Source organism: Accipiter gentilis, chromosome 13 (assembly GCF_929443795.1).
Source record: "Accipiter gentilis chromosome 13, bAccGen1.1, whole genome shotgun sequence".
Lineage (NCBI taxonomy): Eukaryota > Metazoa > Chordata > Aves > Accipitriformes > Accipitridae > Astur > Astur gentilis.
Window position 1 is genome coordinate 4,375,506 of NC_064892.1, and position 22,070 is coordinate 4,397,575.

General features: G+C 38.6%; 1 protein-coding gene across 6 annotated transcripts in view; it reads right to left on the minus strand.

The window, feature by feature from the left end:
* PCCA (propionyl-CoA carboxylase subunit alpha) overlaps positions 1-22,070 on the minus strand; it is a 299,644-nt gene that overhangs the window by 191,247 nt on the left and 86,327 nt on the right. For all 6 annotated transcript variants that reach the window (XM_049816078.1, XM_049816076.1, XM_049816077.1 and 3 more), the window contains 3 exons: positions 16,190-16,226; positions 10,179-10,257; positions 169-271 (listed from right to left, as the gene is read on the minus strand). In XM_049816078.1, the coding sequence (XP_049672035.1) occupies positions 169-271; positions 10,179-10,257; positions 16,190-16,226 (219 nt within the window). The remainder of the gene's footprint in view (positions 1-168; positions 272-10,178; positions 10,258-16,189; positions 16,227-22,070) is intronic.

The window sequence follows — 22,070 nt, forward strand, 5'->3', positions numbered from 1 at the left end:
ATGATAGCCATGGAGTTTGAGCAATGGCCCAAGACACAGGAAAACACAAGACTCCAGGCCTTTTTTACTGCAGTGTTTGAAACGTTTTGAACTTCCATTAATTTATGAGTTCAAACCTTATTACACAAACAAACAATAAGTAATAGCAGTAATAATAATAATACAAACCTGGATTTCTATGTGACGAGGGTTATCAATGAACTTTTCTATCAGTAAGCGATCATCACCAAAACTTGAAGCAGCTTCTTGAGACGAAAACCTAAAACCTTCCCTTAAATAAGGAAAACAAAAAAGAATAATCCATATTTAAAAGCTTAAATCAAGTTCTTAAGTATACGAGGTGAAGGAACACTTATTCATTCCAGTCATCTGGCAGTCTTCATCAATCAACATACACATCCAAAACCCAAGTTTTACCATTTGCATTTGATTCTGTAATAAGTATCCCTTTTTAATTTCTTTTCTTACAAAGACCAAAAAAAACCAAAGCACCAAAAAAAAACCCAACCATTCTCAAACCAAACCATTCTCAAAGCACAGAGAATTTTTGTGTCTTTAAAAAGTCTGGGCATTTATGACAATTACTTGTACGAATTTTCCTTGTTGGCATTTTGTTCTGCAAAAGTAACAAAATAATTGAATTTTAAAACCCAGTAATTACAAAGTACTTGTTATACAGAAGTAAAGGTGAAGCTCACCATTATTTAAGGTACACAGTCCTCTTAATATCCAATAGCAGCAAAGGTTAGTTGCACATTAATTACATGAAAGAACTGCAGATGTAATATTGCAGACCTTGTAAATGCAATCACTGAACACGCAACCTGAAGATGCAATATTTTACTTTATAGAGCATACCAGCTGTACTACTAGTTCTTCCCTACGTTAAAGTATAACTGAGTATTATACTAGGCATTCCATATTCATCCCTCTGTTTTCTTTTTTACATATGTAATTACTCAAAGAAAGATTGTAAGACACTGCATCTGTTAACTTATTGTTCATGGCAGAAAGATTACTCCTATGGGGCATAAATGCTGACAAACAACTCCGCATACAGCTTTCTAAGGGTGAAATGCACCATAATGCAGGGACCCAGAAGCTCCACAGAAGTTTTCTACGGGGTCTTTTAACTGGCATATTAGTCCCATTCGTGTTGATGCATATGGAAAGTTTGGGGTAAATTTCTGTGGGATTGACTACTGAAACGCAGCAGCCCTGATATTCATGCCTGGAATAAGAACTACGGCACAACTGAGTAGAAGTTTCCTTGCTTTCCATCTCCTGAATCTAGTTCAATTCCACAACCAAACCCTGGACAATAGAAACGTGAGACAGGTACATCCACAGTAGAGAGATGTGTATATGTAGAGGTATTTCTTTACCTTCTTTCAAGATTGTGGAGTAATATATGCTATAATTTTGAGAGATTATACTCAATGTACAATCTTTCCTAAATTCATATTTAACTTCAACATATTGAATTATTTAATAAAGAGAAAAAGGGACATCAAAATTTGTGATTCTGTACCCTACCTGATCTGTCCAAAAAACCTAAGTGAGGTAACAAACAGCCATACACAGTGTTTCTTACTGAAACAGATTTAGAGCTATTTTAACTCCTATATCAAAAGCTCCGTTTCCTTTTGTAAACATTCCATCAGACAGTTTTATGCACAATTGACTATTTTTCCTTCATTGAAGTATGTGCTAATTAGAAATCTAAACTGCAATACTTGTTTAAAAAAAAAAGGTGCCTAATTAACTAATCCATACATCTGTAAATCTTTTTAAATTATATATAACAGGAATGACTCTCTCAGGTATTCTGACCTTGTTTGCATCTTACAAAACTGTGCAGTTGCATTTGTTCAGCGATAAAAATTACTATAAATACACTTCACCTTCCTTAAAGAGATCATACTAACCAAATGGAGATGGGTCTGAGCCTCTTTATGAATATTTTTTTAAAAAAGAAAAAAAAAAAAAAAAACTGTTTAGGCTAGAGGAGAACTTGTTTTTGGATCATTTGCTTTCAACAAGCAACAGCCCTACAGAGCCTCACTGCAAGGAAGTCTCTCCCCACACAGCGACACTGGACCGATATGTGCGACCAAGTCCAAAACTTTCCTGCCCACGCTAAACCCAGAAGAGAAGCGTGAACTTGGGACAGCAAAACCTGAGCTTAGTGCCCCTGTCTAGGCCCAGGTACAATTTACCAGAAAAGCAACATGCTGTCTGCAGCCTAGTCAAGCTCTGATGGTTGACGTGACACAATCATTCAGGCTGATGTACAGCACCTCTGTGAAGACAATCGTTAATACCTCTACGCTATGACTCAAAATAAAGAGGCACTCCGGGCAGAGTTTGCTCTGCGCAAACCCACAATCCAAACGCTAACCGCCTGCTAACGCGGCTTTCTCCAGCCTTCTGGTACCAGCCACCAGCGCTAGAGCAAGGGGCAGGGCGTGCGGAAGATAATTATCGTCCAGGTGTCCATTAGACAAGATTGGACACCCAACCCTACAGGGACAGCAGCTGAGCCGGTATGCAAGGAGGACAGCAAACAGAAGCAGCTAGAGATGGGCTTTGGCAGGAGATACTTTTGGTAGTTTCTCCTAAGGAGGAGCGGGGGGGCAGGTGGCATTTTGGTTGCACGTTATTTATTTATTCAGGCAAGACTTTCTGTTGATTCAAGGTTTTTTCTTGGGTTCTCTGTAACTCTTAGTGGTAGTTTCTTTTCTTTTTTTTTTTTTCCTATATGCAGATTTGCTGCTTTCAGGTGCTTCCATTAGCTTCTGCTAGCTCTTTCCCAATTTGTAGATTGATAGACGGGTTCATGATGAAAAGGGACCCGTAGCTGCCTGCTGCAAGGGTGGTTCATGCTCCAGGTCAGCCACCTGAAGACAGGCACAGCCAGGGAGCCGGTAAGCCGGAGCACTGCTGACCTTACGGCACCATGCGGCACACGTGGCGACTCCGCAGAGCACCCATCACACCATCAGATACCTTGACCCAAGTTGGGCTTGGAGCGGGGGGGGGGGGGGCGCGAAAAGCCACCACAGCCCATGCCTAAGGTGGGCAGGGAAACACCACTGCCTCTCCCCAGGGGCACGGTGCGTTATGCTGGTGGGAGCTGCACACTAGTCAAAGGCTGGAAGCATCAAAGGAAAACTCAAAAGAGGTCCACCTCAAGCAGCTGTACACAAAGGCACGTGGCCAAGGAAACAAGCAGGAGCTGGAGCCTGCATGCAGACACAGAACTGCAGCATCCTGAGAATAACTGACACGGTAGGAGAGGTCACACAACTGCAGTGCTGCAATGAACGGCTCCCCAAGCTTTAAGCTTGCCCTTTTTATGGAAGGGCAGGTCAAATACATGGATCTCTTCTTGGGAAAGGGTAAGAGGGCGAGAGCTGGAAGGTCAAGGATCTGGATCAAGAGGCCAGTAAGGGTAATACTGCAGTGCAAATTTGTTATCAGCCCACCTGCTCAAGCTGACAAAGTGGATAAATTCTTCTTTAAGCAATCTAAGTCTCCAAGACCCTGAGTGTTTGTGTGATTTTTGTTTTGGGGCTGTGGGCTGGTTGGAGGGGGGGTGGTGGTGGTTTTTTGATTTGTTAGTGGGTTGGAGGGTGGGGGGTGGCTGTTGGTTTGGGGGTTTTTTTAAGCAGGAAACTAACCTCTCTGACTTCTATTGGAAAAGCAATACAGAAGACCACAAGCAAGCTGGGAGGTTTCTGATGGATGGTGGGGACAACTTCTCAAGACAGACATTAGATGGGCTGAAGAAGAGAAATTACCAGTAGCAGAAGAGGATGGCATCAAGGATCTCTGGAGAAATCAACCCACATAAGTCAGTAAGACCAGATGGGATGCTAAGAGAGGTAGCTTATGTCATGGTGAGACTGCTCTGTCAGCTTTGAAAGGCTTTGATTCCTGATAACTGGAGGAAGACAAACATTGCACCCATCTTTGAGAAAAGCACGAAAGAATCAGGAGAACTACAAGCTGGTCAGCCTCGCTTTAATTCCGGGGAAGAGTCACGCAGCAAGGTTTCCTGAAAGCTATTTCTAGACACATGGGAAAGTGACTGAGAACAGACTGACTTTACCAATAGTATCGTGCTTGACCAATCTACTTGTCTTCCATGACTACACCTATGAATTACAAGAGAACAGTAGACATGTCCCTCAACTTTAGCAAGACCTTAACTGTCTCCCGCAGCATCATTGTTTCCAAGGTGGAATGTTACAGTCTACACAGGTGCACAACTAGAAGGGTGAAAAACAGGCTAGATCATTGGGCTCAAAGTTAGCAGTTTGTCCTCTACCTCGAATCCAATACAAGGGAATTTCCCTAGGAATTTATTACTCTGGAACCAGTTTAACCTCTTTATCATTGACCTGGAATGCACCACCACCAGTCTGCGGACCACGCTAAAACGGGCTCATCAATATACTCAAGGGCAAGGCTGCATTTCAGAGAGACCTAGACGGTCTGGAGGAATAGGCTCACAAGCATCTTACAAGTTTCCACAGGAACGAATGCAGAGTCCTGTACCTAGCACAGCCTAACCCCCCGGCATCAGTACAGGCTGCGGAGCTGACTGCCTGCTTAAGATGACTTGGCAGTCCTGGTGGATAACAGCCTGTGATGCCAGTGAGCAGGGCACCCTGACAGTAATGAAGGCTAATTGAATAGTGGGTTGTATCAACTGCAGCGCTACTAGAAGATCAACAGCAGCAATCACTCCCCTTTAACTCAGCAGCTGCTAGACCACATCTGAAATACTGCATCCAGTTCTGGACACTCCTAGTACTCAAAGGTGCTGATAAGCTCAAGTAAGATGGTCAGAGAGCACCAGGACTGACACAGTCAGGTAGGCTTGTTGAACCTGAAAGACAGCAAGGCTTTAGTGGACATCTGATAGCAGCCTTCCAGCACTTAAAGAGGAGTTTACCAAGACAACAGAGCCAAGCTCTTTATGGCAGTGCACAGCAGAAAAATGAGAGTGGCCATAAACTGAAGTGGGGAATTTCCAACTGGATGTAAGGAAAAGAAAATTACTGGAAAGAACTGAGAAATGGGGGAGGCTGTTTGGAGAGGCTGTAGAATCTCAACGCAAGACCCAACTGGGCCAAGCTCAAAGTAACCAGCTTCAAATTGAGTGCTGATGCTATTCCAAGGATGAAGCTGGATGAGATGATGTCCCTAGGTCCCTTCAAAAGTGCACAATTCTATAAGGAGAAGAACAGGATGTCTTTAAAGGTCCCCGTGTCCCCCCCCAGTACTTTTATTCACACTGAAGTTGTACAAAAGCATTTATTGATCTCACCACAATCTTTCTTGCGGCCGTCTGAAGTGAGATAGCCCATGCAAACTTTCTGACTCCAGCTCCGAGATCAGCATCGCTGCTTTAATTAAAACAACCACTTTCTTTGGAGGCAGCCAGACGCTAACAAAAGACTGCAGTCATTATGTAATATTTCAGTTTCCAATATCAGGAAATAGTAAACGAAAATAGACTTTTCTTGTCAAGGCCAGAATTGGAAAGGCCATCTAGTTAAAAACAGATGTTTGATAACCATTAGTACAGTAGAATCCCTCTAAAACCGTGACTAGTAAGTTAAATAACCAATAAATACTCAAATGTTGCTTGATTTTACACTCAAAGCTAATATCCATTGCTTCAGCTTGACTCCAAATTTTAAAAAAAATAAAATTATCTAGTCACAGCACATTACATATGTTTACACATGTAGCTAGCATGGAAATCTGTGTTTAAAAAAAAGCAGGTTTTAGGAAACACTGTTCGTCACATATTCAGTTGATTCCTTCCTCCTACCTGAACACTTCTACAGCACATACTTGTGCAGGACAGACCAAGTATACCAAACCCATACACTCCTATTTTTGCAGAGCAGTCTGACAGGTCAAATGCACTGCTTTGGGAAGGTAATAAAACTCAACGTACAGGCTTGTATTAAGGAATCCTGTCTTTTAAAGCCCTGTCCTCTCACACTGCACACTTTGTGTTTCCTTTGCCTCGGGAGGTAGGGGACTCACAATGGTTTGTTACATATTATTGCATTTCAACTTGTTCCAGTTCCACTGCTCATTCCTTCAGAGCCATTGGAAGTTTACAACATGAGGAAAAAAACTTCATCAGATGTTTCTGAAGGAAGGTGGGAAACTGCAGAAAATTATTGCAGACTACAAAAACAAATTTGCTAGTAGTTGTCCCACATATCCTGTTGTACCATCCCAATGAAGAGCGACAACTGTGGAACAGCAGAAGTAAACACAGCATGGTACCACAGGACCGCAGAAGAGAAATTATATGGGGTTCTTGGAATTTGAGAGCAGATGTTTAGCTTACGTTCATAAAATTGGCATTAGCACCCAGAAAGAATTTCAGTAACAGGACAATTAATGTTTTCCTGTCATTATAAGTTAAAAGGCAAAATCTTTCATCTCTAAGTATCTGTTGCTGGAGGCTGCTTTGTTGAAAGCTTTCAAAACAGACACTCAGTAAGCTTGCAAGATTTCAATATCTAGGAAAAGTTACAGAAGTTGCGGGGTGGGGGGAGATTAGCACAAAGCTCCATATTTCTCAAAAGGGAGTTGTTAGAAGACAATTCAGTACAGATTTCCAACTTAGAGGTTATGTTCGCAGCTGAAACTACTAACTAGAGAAACTAATTTCTATCTGCAAATCCACAGAGTTTAAAACAAGGGCCAGTAGCTCCTGTAGGATACTGAACCCACACACCAGTAAGTATCTGTGTGTTCAAAGATCAACCACAACCTCTGCCAGAAAATTTAAGTCTTTGGAGAGAATAGGGTCCTCAAGTGAATTCCTTTTCAGAGCTGCCAGCAAACCGTTTGAAGGCATGAAGCCTAAAGACTTAGTTACAATTGTTATAAGCGTACTGAAAGCAAGAGAGCCTTCAGTTTCTCCACAATCAAAGAAGGAATGATACAGAAAATTTCTAGATATTCAGACACCTACCCTAGTCATGTTTTGTTGAACTTCATAATCAACTATATTTGGAAAGCACTTTTGGATCAGGCTCTCTGGGATGCAAGCACAGAGGCTCTTCCTATAGAAGACCAGAGCTGGGATGGATCGACTACACTAAGACAGAAGTACTTTTAGATACATACAGCAGCAGAACTTTCTCAGGCTGTGAAAAGCCTACAAACCTGAATTCAAGGTAAACCGCTCTCCAGAAACCTGCACTTCATTTTCAATATAATTTCAAGTGGGTATCTATTATGTGTAGAAAGGGTATCCTAAATTCTACTTGTTCAAACCAAGACAACTGACTAGGGATTACATTAGAGTGAAGAGAGAGTTATTTTCATTTCATATGTGGGTTAGTGGCTTGAACTGTACACAAAACTCCACACTAGAACTTGACCAAAATTTGGAAAAAACAATAGAAGTGAGAGTTAGGAGGGATTCATATCTGCAGAAATATAACAGCAGCCCTACCCAGATAAAGACACAGGGGGCAACATGGCAGCCTTCCACAGTCACATGCACATGAAGCGCTATTTCAAGAAGGAAAAAAAAATAATAATAATTCTAACAGTGGTAAAACTATTCTAGTATTTCTAGTTAGAAATACTAGCTGAAAGTTACAGAAATCTTAGCTATAGCTGGAATAATATCATAATATTTAGGGAATCTAATAAAATTTTGATCATTGGGGATATTTACAAGATGTGAAAGATGAAGCACCAGTAAGTTACCACAGCGAATAATTCTGTAACAGTAACAATTAAGTCGTTCAGAGAGGTCTTTACCATTTCCAGTGGCTATTTCCATGTCACACGACACAATATATTTAAACCTTCTTTTAAAATTATGCGTAGCCAGTTGAGATGAGAAATTTTCAACTATCCTGAAAATCCAAAAGTATGTTTCAAACAAAATTAGTTTATACAAGGGCTTTTTTTTTTTCAAATAGCATTTGGAATTAATCCCATATGACAAAGCCAAAACAAATTTACAAATCAAAATGTTATCAACAATTCTTCAAGCTCATCTTGTATCTATGAACCCTGAAATACAAGAGGCCATTCAGATACTGGCTTTTCAGATTCTGCCAATAGCTGAAAATTAGTTTATTTTTAGGATTACATGGATTTGATGCAGCAAGACAACACATGAGGTCAACAACTTTTTATGTATTATTAAAATGATCAGATACATTGTTTTGTCAGTAACAAGCCGAATCACCTTCAAAACACTCAGCCGCATGTTCTTCAGACACAAAAAGGAACAATCTTGGTTCCATAACACAATTAATGGACACATACAACAAATCTTTTACAATCTCATAGGTATTTCTTCAAGACAGACTACAAGAGAAACCCAAATGCTCTACTTCATATGAAAATGAAAAGTAAATCTATCTTCAGTTCTCTTAATCTCACTTTAACTTCCTGCAACAAGTATTTTGCCAAGTTAATTTTGCCTTCATTCCTGCTTACCCATAAATGTTAAAATAAGCATTTCTCCTCAATATAGGATCAGTAACTAGTGTTGATCTGTGACTCAGTCTAGGTGTTCTTTCTCTTAGCACCTTTTAGATACTACTTTATAAAATTACACTGTAAAGACAAGGCTTGCATAACTAACCAAAACAATTATTATAAGGACACCACTGGCAAATAATAAGGAGCTGAATGGTACTTCAAAGGCCTTCCACAAACAAGGCAAGCATCTCAAACTAGTATAATTAAACATCACTGGGTCAAAGTAATATCACTAAATTAATTTTTTATGCAAATGTACAAAAAAGAACATCCCTAGTTAGTTTCTGTTGATACCAATCAGCTCTATCAGGTGACTTTCTAAACAGTAACCACAACTTTTCTCCAAAACAAATTAGCAATCATGACTTTAGATCCAGTTTTCAATTTTTAAACAGTTTCTTTAATCGAGTTCCTTTGTTCCTTTCTGAGCAAAACAAGAAATGAATGCCTTCCTTTCAAGTCCAACAGATGCAATTGCTGCCTGAACAAGATCAAGGCAGTAATTTTGGATTCGAAAGCAGTGAGAACAAAGCATCCTTATAAGCACACAGATTATTCTAGATTTTCATTCTAATGCACAAAACCTTATTTTCCCATTTAGATTTGAATATAAATGGGCTAGAGGTAGCAAGGTGCACAAAAAAAAAAACCAACCCCATGTTTTCTTTAAATCTAAAATTTAACTGCCAGCCATTCATTGTCCTTTTTTCCCGTTACTAGGTTTGGAGAAACAGAAAAAGATGACAGGGAAATCTTGCAGGTGACTAAATTGAACTAATGAAAATCTGAGTTGTACTTTGAGTTGATTCTAGCATATGTGCTGCTCTCTCTATGTGGAAAGGAAAACATATAGAAGGTTATCTAATTTTGGATCAAATAGGCTTTTTGTTACGAGTCTTTGCAAAAATCCCAGAACGCATTTTTCTGTAACGTCAGTGGCACATGTGGTGGAAACCAGGCTCCTCACTGCCATAATATCAGCAGAGAATGGACTGTAAAACTTTGAGTCAGTAACATTGCATCGTGAAGTGTTCAGGATTCAGACAACCATTAAGAGACATGAAAATGTCTGTGTGTTTAAACAAACATTGTTCCAAACAAGCAAAAGCACAGTAGTTTGCCGAGACAAATGTTTTAAACGCAGAAGTATGCAATCTGTTAGAGCACATTCTGGAAACACTGTATGTGTTTCTACACACGAATAATCAAATAATCAGTCTCATCAACTTTAACAGAACTAATAGCATGCATTAACGTTTGAGAATCAGGGCCAATAAATATTCTACCTAACACACAGACAATACATCAGCATTCCGAAAGGCATACAGCAAAATGTTACTTACAGTCTAAACTTACAGCCTATCATTGGACTAAAGGCAGTTTTAAGTGATGGGTTTTTACTCAAATTAATGGACTATGTTTTGTAAGGTTTATGCAAACATTAATTTTAAATAGACACACGCAAACTCCCAAAGTATACCACTCACTATATGAAAGGGAAAAAACCAAATAATATCCAATTTCTCTGTCTAACATTTCATATATTCTCAACTGTCAGCTCACAGTGGCTTAACAGGACTTCAGTAACTGCAGCATTCATCAAGGCAAGCTTTCGGACAGCATCTCACCTGGTCTCTTCATCATCCCAAGCGATTCTCATGCCTTTCCCACCACCACCTGCTGAGGCCTTGATCATGACAGGGTAGCCTAACAGCGGGGAACAATTAGACAGAAGTTCAAACTTTGTTCAGTTGGTCAGAGGAACATGACAACTGACCACATGTCCAATAATGCCAGTAGACAATAACTTCGTTTATTAAAACACTTTGTTTGGAGGGAGAGGAGAGATTTTTCTTTTCAAGACCTAGCTGTCAGTGCAGTGATTTGTGAAGCCAAGAAAGGTTGTCTTCTCCATTTCATTTATACCAAAAAAGCACGGAATGAATTATTCCCAAGTAACAAAGTGATGTATGAATAAAGACATTTGACCTTTTTAAACTCACATTTCTTTAGGAACAAAATTTTCTTCCTTTGTTGCTGCTGAAATAAGCTATAGCTGTAATGATTTTTTTCAAAAAATTACTAGCAAAAATAAGCAGCAGATCTTCATAAACTATTAGTCAGGAGATTCAGTAAGCAAAGCTGTATCTTACCAGCACTTCTGGTGTAATACGCTTTAAATAACAGAGCACCTCAAGGGCTGTGCTGCTTAGATATTATGTAATAGTATCACAGAAAACAGATCATTACACTCTCCCCCCACAATAAAAAAGGATTTTCCCCGAACTGACAAGTAGTAAGAAAAAGTGAGCAGTATAAGTCTGACAGCATTGTGCATAACTGGTAATATGTTACTCTCAGAACAAGATGCCTTAATATGGGTATGAGTCAGGACCTTAGTTTTCTGAAAGCTAGAAAAGTACAGTAACAAAGTACGCAGTTTAAAAGCAGATTTAGTAATGATTGTTTATCTTGTAGTACAATATTTTATTTCAAAGCAACTTCCTAAAACAATTTCTTATTCATACCAGTGAACTCCACCTTTCTCCCACATGAATGTACAGAAATTTGAAAATTAAGGAGCTGATTAGAAAGTTTTTGACATTTCCAGGATAGCAGAAGATTCTTCAAGCCTTTGGTCCCCAGTATGTTTAATGAAAATCATAACATTAAGCCAAATAGCAGACCAGCTGAAATTGTCTGGCAAGAAGAGTTCATCAGTCCTTGCAAATTGAAGATACATTCTATAAAAGGCCTTGATCTGGGGACAGAAACGGATATTTGAATATGGTTCCCAGGAGAAATGGTCAAGTTTGCTATCATATGTGTAACTAATGTTTACAGTTTCTTTCTGGAATGTTGGTCTACTCTTGCTCTGTCAAGTGACAGCAATACAGTACGCCCACCTCCTCCCCAAAGTCATTTAATTGAAAGAAGGTTCAGGACAAGATAATTAAAACCACCAAGATTTGGGGAGGAGGGCGGGAAGAGGCATGATGCAAGCATAAGAAACAGAGTAGTGTTGACTGGAAGGCAGGAAAGCAGTAACAGTACAAGAGAACGCTAAATTAACAAAGAAACAGCAAAAATCAATAAAATAGTTTCCAACATAACATGTTATTAGACAGTGAAACCCCATGCTACAGAGTATTCATGTGGCTGAAAGCTTTAGAGAGGTAATAGATAAGCATATGTAGAGCACAAATCAAGTTCCTGTAGGCAGGGAAGACCAAAAGGCTATAAATTGTCATGCTTTAGAGTGTAAAGTAATCTCTAATTACTAGGTATAAGGGCAAGACTAAACAGAGCCATACAAATAAGCTTGCTCGAGTGTCTCTCGTGTCTTCCTATGAAATATCTGATGCTGCCCACAGAGGGGTATGGGGTAGGTCACAGAGTAACAACGGGTTCGATGCAGAACTACACCAAGTATTTTCAAGGCCTCTACAATTCCAGAGATAAAAGGGCATGCGCAAAATAGCTCTAGATTGCATTCAGCAGTGAAGTTCAACTTATTTTCATGAAATGCAGCATATGCAATATCTACACAAGTACAATTTATCTACGCTGTAGCTGCTTTTCCAGACCCCTGGCAACTGCCAGGCTCCTAGACAAGTCACTGGCTATCTTGAAATAAAGGAAAAAGCATATCTCTTATGATTTTCACGCAAGAAGCGAGATTTAACTGGGTAACACTAGCGAACTTACACCTCTGGCAACACTATCACCAGCCGGAGACTCTCTCCAACTCCAGAGGCTGCAAGTCTGAAATTCTGAAATAAGCATTGTTTTATGCCTTATTAAGGCAAACTCACTATAGCAATTTCCATCACCTAATCTATCTTATTCGGTGTTACATGTACTTGAAAAAATCATCATCAGTTATGCTAACAATTTCAGTCTAACAGTCTCTTGAATGGCTTGCTGATTTTAATTCTGTAAGCAGTGTAGTCCTAATTTACTGTTCTTTCATTTCAACAGCAAAATAGGCATGTTGGCAGTGAGCCTTGGTGAGTCTTTCCATGCTACAGAATATTACAGTTCATATATCACAATTCCAATGGTTAAATTATCAGACAGGATGCATGGGGTTACTGGTATCACTCACCAAGTGTAGGACCACTTTGCTTCCCCCGCCTTTTACGTATACTGATTACACGTCGACCACCCTTGTATACAAGGCAGTTAAAGATTCCAGAGAGCCGCAATATAGTTAAAAATAAAAAAAGTAAGGCCTGTTTTGAAAAGATACATACAACTTTTTAGGTTGAGAAGAAAAATTCTTTGCAACAGACCTCTGCAAGCTAGGATGACGATTAGGCAGCCGCCTGAAAATAAGGGCATTTGAACTTTTCCTCAAATATGCCTTGACACACTCCTCGCTCTCTGGGGCACTGAACTAAGCTAAACAGCAGTTCTTCGGCCAATACCAAAGACCGATGTGTGCTAAAACAAGGAAGACTTTGTAGAATCCAGGTTTTGTGTACAGATTGGGTACAGGATGCTGGGATCAGGATGCGTCACTCGTCATTCTCCTAACCAGTTTTGCGCTATTCAGCAGCAATCAAGATTGCTGAAGTATGCTCACATGGATTGCGTGGATTAGTTGTGGGAAGGGAGAGGTATGCAAACAATTTCTAACAGCATTTATAAGGACTCATGACAACAGCAATGAATAGTCTCACAAAGCAGGCACATTTTTGAGTAGGTGTTAGGTTTTCAACCCTTCCCTCAAATTAGATGCCAATTTACATGAAATTAAAACCGCATGTAAGAACAAAAACTATTCTTGTTCTATAGTTTTACATTCTTGTGACACATCTGAAGGATGGGTCTAAAAGGATCTTAGAAGGCAAGACGGTAAAAAGCTGTCAAATCTGAAGATCATCAGGTATACTTTTGCTGTTAAATAGGTACTATTAAGTTAGGACTGCTTTGTTTCCGGGGCCCTTCCCATTCTGAGAATCTGAATGGTAAAAGGAGTAAAACTTCTGGTGTCCCACAGCTGATAGTTCCCGCCCTTTGCCACGACAGTTTTAGATGTCATTTGACCATTTTTATAAAGTTGCAGGTAGTAGACCACAGACTGCATTGTGCAGTATCAGTTTGAGCAACGTTGCATGTGGCAATACCAGATTCTTTTCAATATCCATTATTGGAAAGCTAGTATCAACTAAACCCGTGTCAAATGAAACATGACAAAAACATGGGTTTCACCTCTTCAGTTTGATACAGTCTTTCATTTAGTTAACTGCTTGCACTTCATAGTTGTTCAATCCTTTCAAACTGAAGAGTAAAACTTTCTGGAGTTAGAGCGATGCTTCAGAAATCAAGAAGCCAGCAGTTCTTAATGTACAACTTACAAACAGACTTAAAAGTAGCATGGGAAAAGAGCCAATGTGATTCAGCACTACAGAAGGGATCACAAGAGAAGAACAGCCCACAGAGACAAATAGAGAAGGGACACTATAGAAAGGAGCCTATACGTCAATTTGTACCTGAACTTCTTCCAAATCCTGATTTAGCCTAATATATCTGTCACATTCTCTCTTGACAACTTGGGAGAGCACATCTCAAATGAGGGGGAAAAGGTAGGTTTTACTCCCATACTGACAAAATTTGTATCCCAGAATAATAGTCACTGAAACAGGTAAAGGCAGCGTCTCAACCCTTAAGTGCCACGCTCCACTACTACTGGATCTTTGGACAGAACATAGCAGGGAGAAGCAGGAAAAAAATGCAGGCAGCATGAGAACATCACACAATGTTTGAGAGTTTTAAGTGCTGACCCACAATTAATTTTTATTTTTTTTTAAATAATTACTTAAACATTCTTGGAAGACTGACACTCTGGATAAGTGAAATTAAAAATAATCTAAAAGTATTCAATCGCATATCAAGTGCATTATACATGAAGACAAATGCATTAAATACATAAGAGACTTCAATTTCATCCTATTTTAGATCCTTTGACATTAAAAATCATTGGGTTTTATTCTGATCGGTGGTCATGATTAGACAGAAGCTTAACCAAACTGATCAACTGGTCGAAATATGGGTGGGGAAAAAACTAGAAAGGACATTTTTCTTGCACTGCATGCCAACATAGTACAAAACTTTTTTGTATCAAAATGGTTTAAGAATTTGCCATCTAGATAAAGCACCACCCAGCTGTCTGTAATTGACTTTAATATCTACAGATTTAAGACTGCCTTGATATAATGACCTCCAAAGTGCTACTGATATCAAAGACAGGAACCAGTCAACAGAACACCAGAAGAACTCAGAAGAAAATTAAGCATGAATACATTTTAAAGGTTACCTAGGAAGCCACTGAATGCCTTCCGACTTACATTAATCAAAACTGCTTTAAAAATACTTGCAGGAAATCTTTAAAAAACAAGAGCAAGAAAGACTATTGAAATGAAACTGAACTGAAATAAAGTCATAATACTATGTCTTTTTTAAGGACTAAAATCAATTTTATTTACAGCTTTCGTCCGAATGTTCCGATTTGGTCAATAACCTCTTCCTTTTGTTTCTGCTCCCATGACAGTGATCAGTAATCACTTGATTTCCCAACAGGGACATAAAAGACTGACCCACAGAAAAGCTGACTTCAGTTATGTCAGCCTAAAAGCCAGCCAGGCCTATGCCAAGGGGGTTCAGGGCAGTTACCCAGTGCAGGGTAAAAAAAAAAACAACTTAAACTCAAAGGGGAATGGTGTTACACAGATGAAAAGTCATCTGCAGCAGTGCAAGTCCCAATTTCTATTTGGCACATAAGGCACAGCCATAGCTTTTGACACAGGTGAGATGTATTTGTAGCTAGATCAGTAAGAGGAGCTTCAAATGCAGATACATCCTTTGAATTATGTACCTGTGATGTACCTAAATAGCTTCTCATGGCTACTGTGTCTTAAAATGAAAATGAAAAAAAAAAAAAAAAAAAACCCCAAGAAAAATCTCTTACTGCATTAGATTCTTCTTCTAGAAAGCATTTAAGAACACGTGTAATTTCAAGCATATGGTTTAATATTTTCCCTAATATTAAGCTTTAGTAAATAAAAGCCAAAACTCATTAAGCACATATTACACTTAACCTTCATCAAAATGAGTCCCAGACAGTTTGCTAGTTGCTCTTTTCACCATTCCGTAAGACATCCAGAAGCTGAACAGTGACTTTATTCCAGAAAGCACAGAAGAAAGGCTGGCACTCTGCATGATATTCAAGCTAACTGTAGTCCACAGAGTGAAGAAGGATGAAGATCGTAACATCACTGGTGTCAGCCTCCGTATAAAGAGAAGTGTACCATGCCTAACTTCTGACTATCGTGTCCAATTGCAGATACACTTTGAAATAATTCCTTTAGCAAGCTACTCATTACTGTATATTACATGCATTCCACAAATCACGGCTGCACTTGTTCTGTAAAGTCCAGTTTGTAAAGCTAAAATGTGATGATTTAAGAGACAGGGCATTAACGCCTGGATTCTTCCAGCCCTATAGGCAACAGGGAACTTAAAAACTATTAAAACATTATTTGTTCTATAGGGATTACTTATTACACATTCAATTTAGTCAACCATGTCTGCTGAGAGGCACACAAATCCCACCATAGCTAATTTAAGAACTTACCAATTTCCCTTGCAATTCTGACAGCTTCATCTGCATCCTGTAAAAGCAGGAAATGAGACCCAACGTTAATCCCATCAGCCATTGCACTATGTCCTGAGGGCAGTCATATATTGCACTACTGTCTCCTCTGATTCATTTAATGTTTGATTTTACAACCTTCTGACCCTTTTCAGCCAGAGGAATGTAAAATTAATACCATAAGTGGAATGTAAATTCTACCTCATCATTAGTATACTGAGAAACTCAAAGCAACGAGGAATCAGCTGACAGGAAACACAACCAGGATCGCAAAATTATTTTCTGCAGTTGTAGGAATTTAATGCTAGAATTTAGAAGTTTACAATCAATAATGGACCATAAATCAGATCGTTAAAGTTTGTCCACTGCCAGCTTGTTTCTGTCCTCACAGGTATTTCTTGTGTTTTCCTGGCTGTTGTCAGTAGGGGGAGTTGATTCTCTATTGTTTGGGAGTGATTCAGGTTCAGAAAAAATCTTGCAGAACTTCTTTAAAGACAAATTTTTTTTGTCTACTGAAGAAAGAACACGAGCATTTCACTTTCGTAAGTTCTTCATTCTAAAGACAGAATTAACATTAAATGCATCATTTTAAACTGTATCTGCAATGAGAAGATTCACATAATTGTTTCCACTTAAGAGTCCCCACATTACTAGTGTACGACAATTAGAAAAATCCTTTTGTTGATGCCACCTATTGCTTCAGCTGACTCATACTACTATAGCCTGGTACAGAAAAAAGTACTAGGAAAGCCGGGGGAGGGGGGGAGTACTTGAATTTCTTACATTTAATAACCAAATCTCTTCTCCTGCAGTACTTAATTCTGGTTTCTTCTACTGATAACAATGTACTTCCATTACACAATACTAGAAAGAAAAAGGGTTAAATTACAGTGGCATGGGTTAAGTTTGAAAATTCCATCCAAATTTGCTAATATTTATACTATTCTGTGACATGCATTAAAAAATTTGTATGGAAGGCAGTAATGTCTGGAAACCACCAGCTGCTAAGTGTGTCTGAAACTATGGGGGCTGACTTATGAACATTAAAATGAAACCTGATATTTTTAAAGCTTTCAAGGCAATCCGTTTTAAAAGCACCCAGGTCAGAACTTTAAAAAATACATAAGAAATGTTCATACCTGGTTCATTTATGTCCGATAATAAAACAAAATCCTCTTTAAAAGTCTTCAGTACCTAGTAACAGCCCCATGAAGAATAAGGGGGCTGGCAGGGGAAGTTGTCAGAAAATTTAATTTCCTTTCATTAGCTAGTCTGCTCCACAAATCGGTGCTTGTTAAGTTCAAAGCAGTCCTGAAAGCAACATCAGTTTTAAGTCTTTTTACTCCAGTCACATCTGTTAATGAGATTTTTCCAAATAACAATTGTTTTTAAGTCAAGAGATAAATCTAGCAAAAAAAACTCTCTCCCCCCCCCCCCCAAAAAAAAAAAAAAATCAGGGTTTACTGTTTTATTACACCTTGCTGCTTTCTATGACCCTGCACCCTCCAAATTTTAGCTTAAAGGGATAAAATGCATGAAAAGGGTCATTTAAGAATGTTAGTGGTTTCCACACATTGAGTTTGAAGGTTCTTTGTTCCTGCCTGTGACAGTTATGCGAGAATACTTCCCCTTAATAGCCTCTCTGTCAGGAAGTGTTAAACCTGCCAAATGCAGACAATTAGAGCCTCTTGAACAAAATGCAGGAAGAGTGATGACTGACGAAGAGCCACGATTATAGTCGAGAAGGAAACTTTTACATTTCTTTTCTCTTGCAAATTCACTCAGATATTTGCAAAATAGAATTAAGAGGGGGGAAGCAAACAGGGTAATTTTTTTTCACTTAGTTACCTGCAAACAAGTGGCTAACTGATAGGTTGCAGTCCACCGAAAGACAAGCTGCAAATCATTATAGGGGAACTTTTCACTGCCACTGTATTTTTATACATGCATACAACAACTTTAAGCAATAAACGGCATCGGACCAGCAGCACTAATTGTCTCAGTTCTGGCTTGAACAGACTGAAGTCATCTGCCTAGCAGTTATTAATTTACACTGTTTCAACATCTGTTTCTTTTACAGTTCTAATATATTAGAACCCAAACTCTTAAGATAAAAAAAAAAAAAAAAAATCTATGCCTATCCAAATTCTTTAGCCTTCAAAGAGCATTTCTGAAATAAAAAAAAAAATGCTGTGCTTTAAAGAGAAAAACTAATAAACAAAAATTAATCAACAACTGACATATTGAAATATCTGGTAAGTCTTTTGATCTTTTTCCCTAAGAAAGTATGTTTTAGTATCATGTATTTCACTTGCAGATTACGTAAATACAGCAGCAGCAATTTGAGTACTCATAAGTTAGGACAATTATTTCAGATTTTTGGTGCAAAAAAACTTATGATACTCGCCATAATGGGGCAAAAAAATGAATGCTATGACACTGCAAAACACACAAGTCCATATGTGCAAAATACACAAAACCACACTGGTATTAAAAGCATTTTGAATTATTTTTTAAAAGCAAAAGTCCTCAATGATTTACTGCTGTTTCCTCCAAAAACACATTAGCTACACTACCATTTTCCCAAAATAAACTGGAGATTGTAAAGAAATATATAATTTTAGCACCACCTTTTATTGTACAAATAAAAATGTTCAAGTAATGGTACAAGTTTATAAAAATCCTAAGAGTTATAAAATGATGTCACAGTGTTTTTACAAATGGCCGATTTCATTAAGTTAAAAAGACATAAAATACTCATTTAGCATAAGAATTTCTAACCTCCTAATTTCATGTACTTGCCTCTCTGCCAAGTACCAGCAGGTGGAGACAAAAAAGCAAAACTATTCTGATGTAGAGGAATGCCAGGATAAAGCTGTTCAAGAGACTCCTAGAGCTGTAAAACACTGTATTCATTATGAAGAACTGCATAATAGTTTTCATGGCTGAGTGTGTTGGGCTTAGAGAACCTCCAGTTCATATCTAGGCTCCAACAACCTCTCCAGCAATACAGTGATCATTTAATACCAATGTCAATGCCCCAATGCAAGAATACAGCCAAAACAGATACCTGAAACTTAAATACAGTAAATTCATAGTCTTGCTGAAAACCTTCAACGTGTCTACTGACATCAGCGAAATTAAGTAGACACCCAGAGACATTAATCTTCTGGCTCTACATCCAGCTGTGTTCTACCACCCATAAAACCAAACCGGCTGTACATGACAAAACAATATTTTAAAAAAAAAAAAAAAAATCTTTCTTCCCTTGCCATTTCTTTGCCAGTTTTTCACCACAGTGTCTCCTTGTACTCATTACTCAGCCTCCACTTTCTTCCTGTCACTTATTCCTCTTTGCTCATTTACAGACAATACATCTTCTCAGCTCTAACTTTAGTATAGTCATTGCTCATGCGAATTAACACTAATTCTTTTGATTAAGGCTATTTACCACTATCTCTCCCAATCAGGTTTAAGGAAACTAATTGTAATTAACTACCTTTGAATGCTTTTGTTGGCTCTCTAGTTGACAGCACCAGACTTGGGGTCCTTATGTGTGTAGACTGGATAACCCTTGCCTCAGCCAACTGAGAAACTGAATCAGGGATGAGAATAAAATTACCCTTTGTCCACTCTTGCTCCACATCTTCCCATTCTCAGTTTCATATTTGCTACAGCGTTTGCCTATATAAGAACAGTTAGTTGTGTGTGTTATACCAAGCATCCTCCTCTTCAATCCTTCCAGGTTCTTAAATATGCTGTTGCAGGGCTTCCTTTTCTTAAATTTCTAATTTAATTTCTACTCACTGGGAATTTTTCTGCATGCAACTTCTCCAAGATGTTATTACAAAAGTTTAGCAACTCCAGCGTCTGCTATGTGTAAGAGCTAAGCAACATAGATAAGAGGAGGAAAACACCCTTTATTCATGAAGGGCTTACGTATCTGCAGCACTATTTAACAACTGCTGGATAAAGACAATTCTCCAAGTAACAAAGATTTTTTCAGTGCACTCCCGAGTTGAATAACAAAGTGCTAGAAGTTGTTACCCTATGTTTGCTTTAACTATTCATCCACAAAGAATACGTGCAAATGATCTTTCTTAACTTCTGGTATTGTCAGACGCATGAATGCTGTTTTCTTCCAGCTTTATTAGACTCCACCAGAAAGATGAAGCCACCTCTAATCACTTCAAAGTATCAAATAGACACTCAACTCCTTCCTAGGACCTTTAAAAATTTTGTTTCTCAAGAAAAAAGAGCCCTCAAAGATTTTCGAAAGCTTTGTAAGTTTGTGACCAAAACAAGTCTCCTACAGAATGGCAGAAATCATATACAGTCTGCAATTCCTTGTGCGTTGCTCTTCTGATTGTATCTGGTATCACAAAGCTTTGCCCTTCCTATCTGAGTCTGAACTGGCAAAATAGTACATCAACCTCTAACCAAAGATCAGGCATCCTGTATGACCTAATTACTCGGGTATTCATCCTAGTAAAAGACACATTATCACAGGAAGGAGATCGGAGGACAAACACAGGAACATATTTAGATCCATAGAGAGGATGAGAATATCAATTATCAGAAGTTTTATTTCCTAGAACTGGTAACCAAAGCACTGGTTAACCTAAAATTTTTAGCTCCCCTTTCCTTTCCAATGGAAACTACAACACTGCCAATTTCTGTGGAATCTCCTTTGTCTTACTTGGTGAGTGCACTGCAGTGGTTTTTTTTAATCTTGCGTTCTTTTTCATCAACACTCTTCAGATAATCAGAACTAGTGCAAGGCTGAGGAATGTGAAATTGATATGATATGGACACTTCAGGATTAAGTAACGACTGCATAGTTCCTTTCAATAGCTGAGGATTGGAGTTGTCAACTCAATCCTACATTCCAGTTCATTCAGTGTTAAGACTATCATTGCATATACCCAATTGCCAACCGGATCACTTATGTTCTTTCATTTTGTGTCCGAACTTCTGATGATTGTCAAAAAACAGTGTAATTAAAGGTCTCAGAAACAAGTGCATACAGGTAAGTAGCTCGGTTTCACTGGTTATATGGCTATCCGTTCATTAACCACTATCCTATGTTGCTAGGTTTCTTTATATTAGCAGAATAACAGACGCTTACATAAGTTTTAACTTGATACAGTGATAAAACCAGCATATTGTGTATTTGATTCTGCATTAGAAAGTTTTGTGGGGTTTAGATGAGTAATTCAAGTTATCTCCTAATTAGAGGTTTTTCTAGAAGTTATTTTCAGGATTTCTAGAAGAATATACAGGCTATCAGACAGAACAGAGGATCCTATGCACAACAGCTTGGCTGCTGTTAAATCTTATAAACACTAATGGACCACATACACAAAGACTGCTAAAACACGCAACAAGAACCTGAAGGAATGCTGTGTCCAACTTATCGCTGCCAATCTTCAGCATTGGCACAAACGCCAGCCTAACACTCATATGGAGCCCTCCAGAAGAGAAACAAGTCTGGGCTTTTTACCTGTCGCAGCATATCCCACTGCCAGGCATTACACACCCAGCATTTCCATCACAAGTACTGAGGAATTCTCTTGTGCATTTTTGACCTCAGCTATTTCATGATTTTATCGTTCTCTCTCATTCACCCAGATCTCCAGGCGTCCTCATCAGAACAGACAATTTTGTGGAGGCTTAGCCCCTTTGCACTCTGTTCACCTTTCTCATTCAGTTGGGTTTGGTGTTTTTTCCTCCTAAGAGAGTTTAAAAATCCAACTTAGCTGATATGATGCTGAACACCATTGCCCTAGTATATGTTGCTCCTTAAAATATAGTCTGCATTCCATCAATATACTCAGTTGTTCCCAGTTATCTTGACATTTCA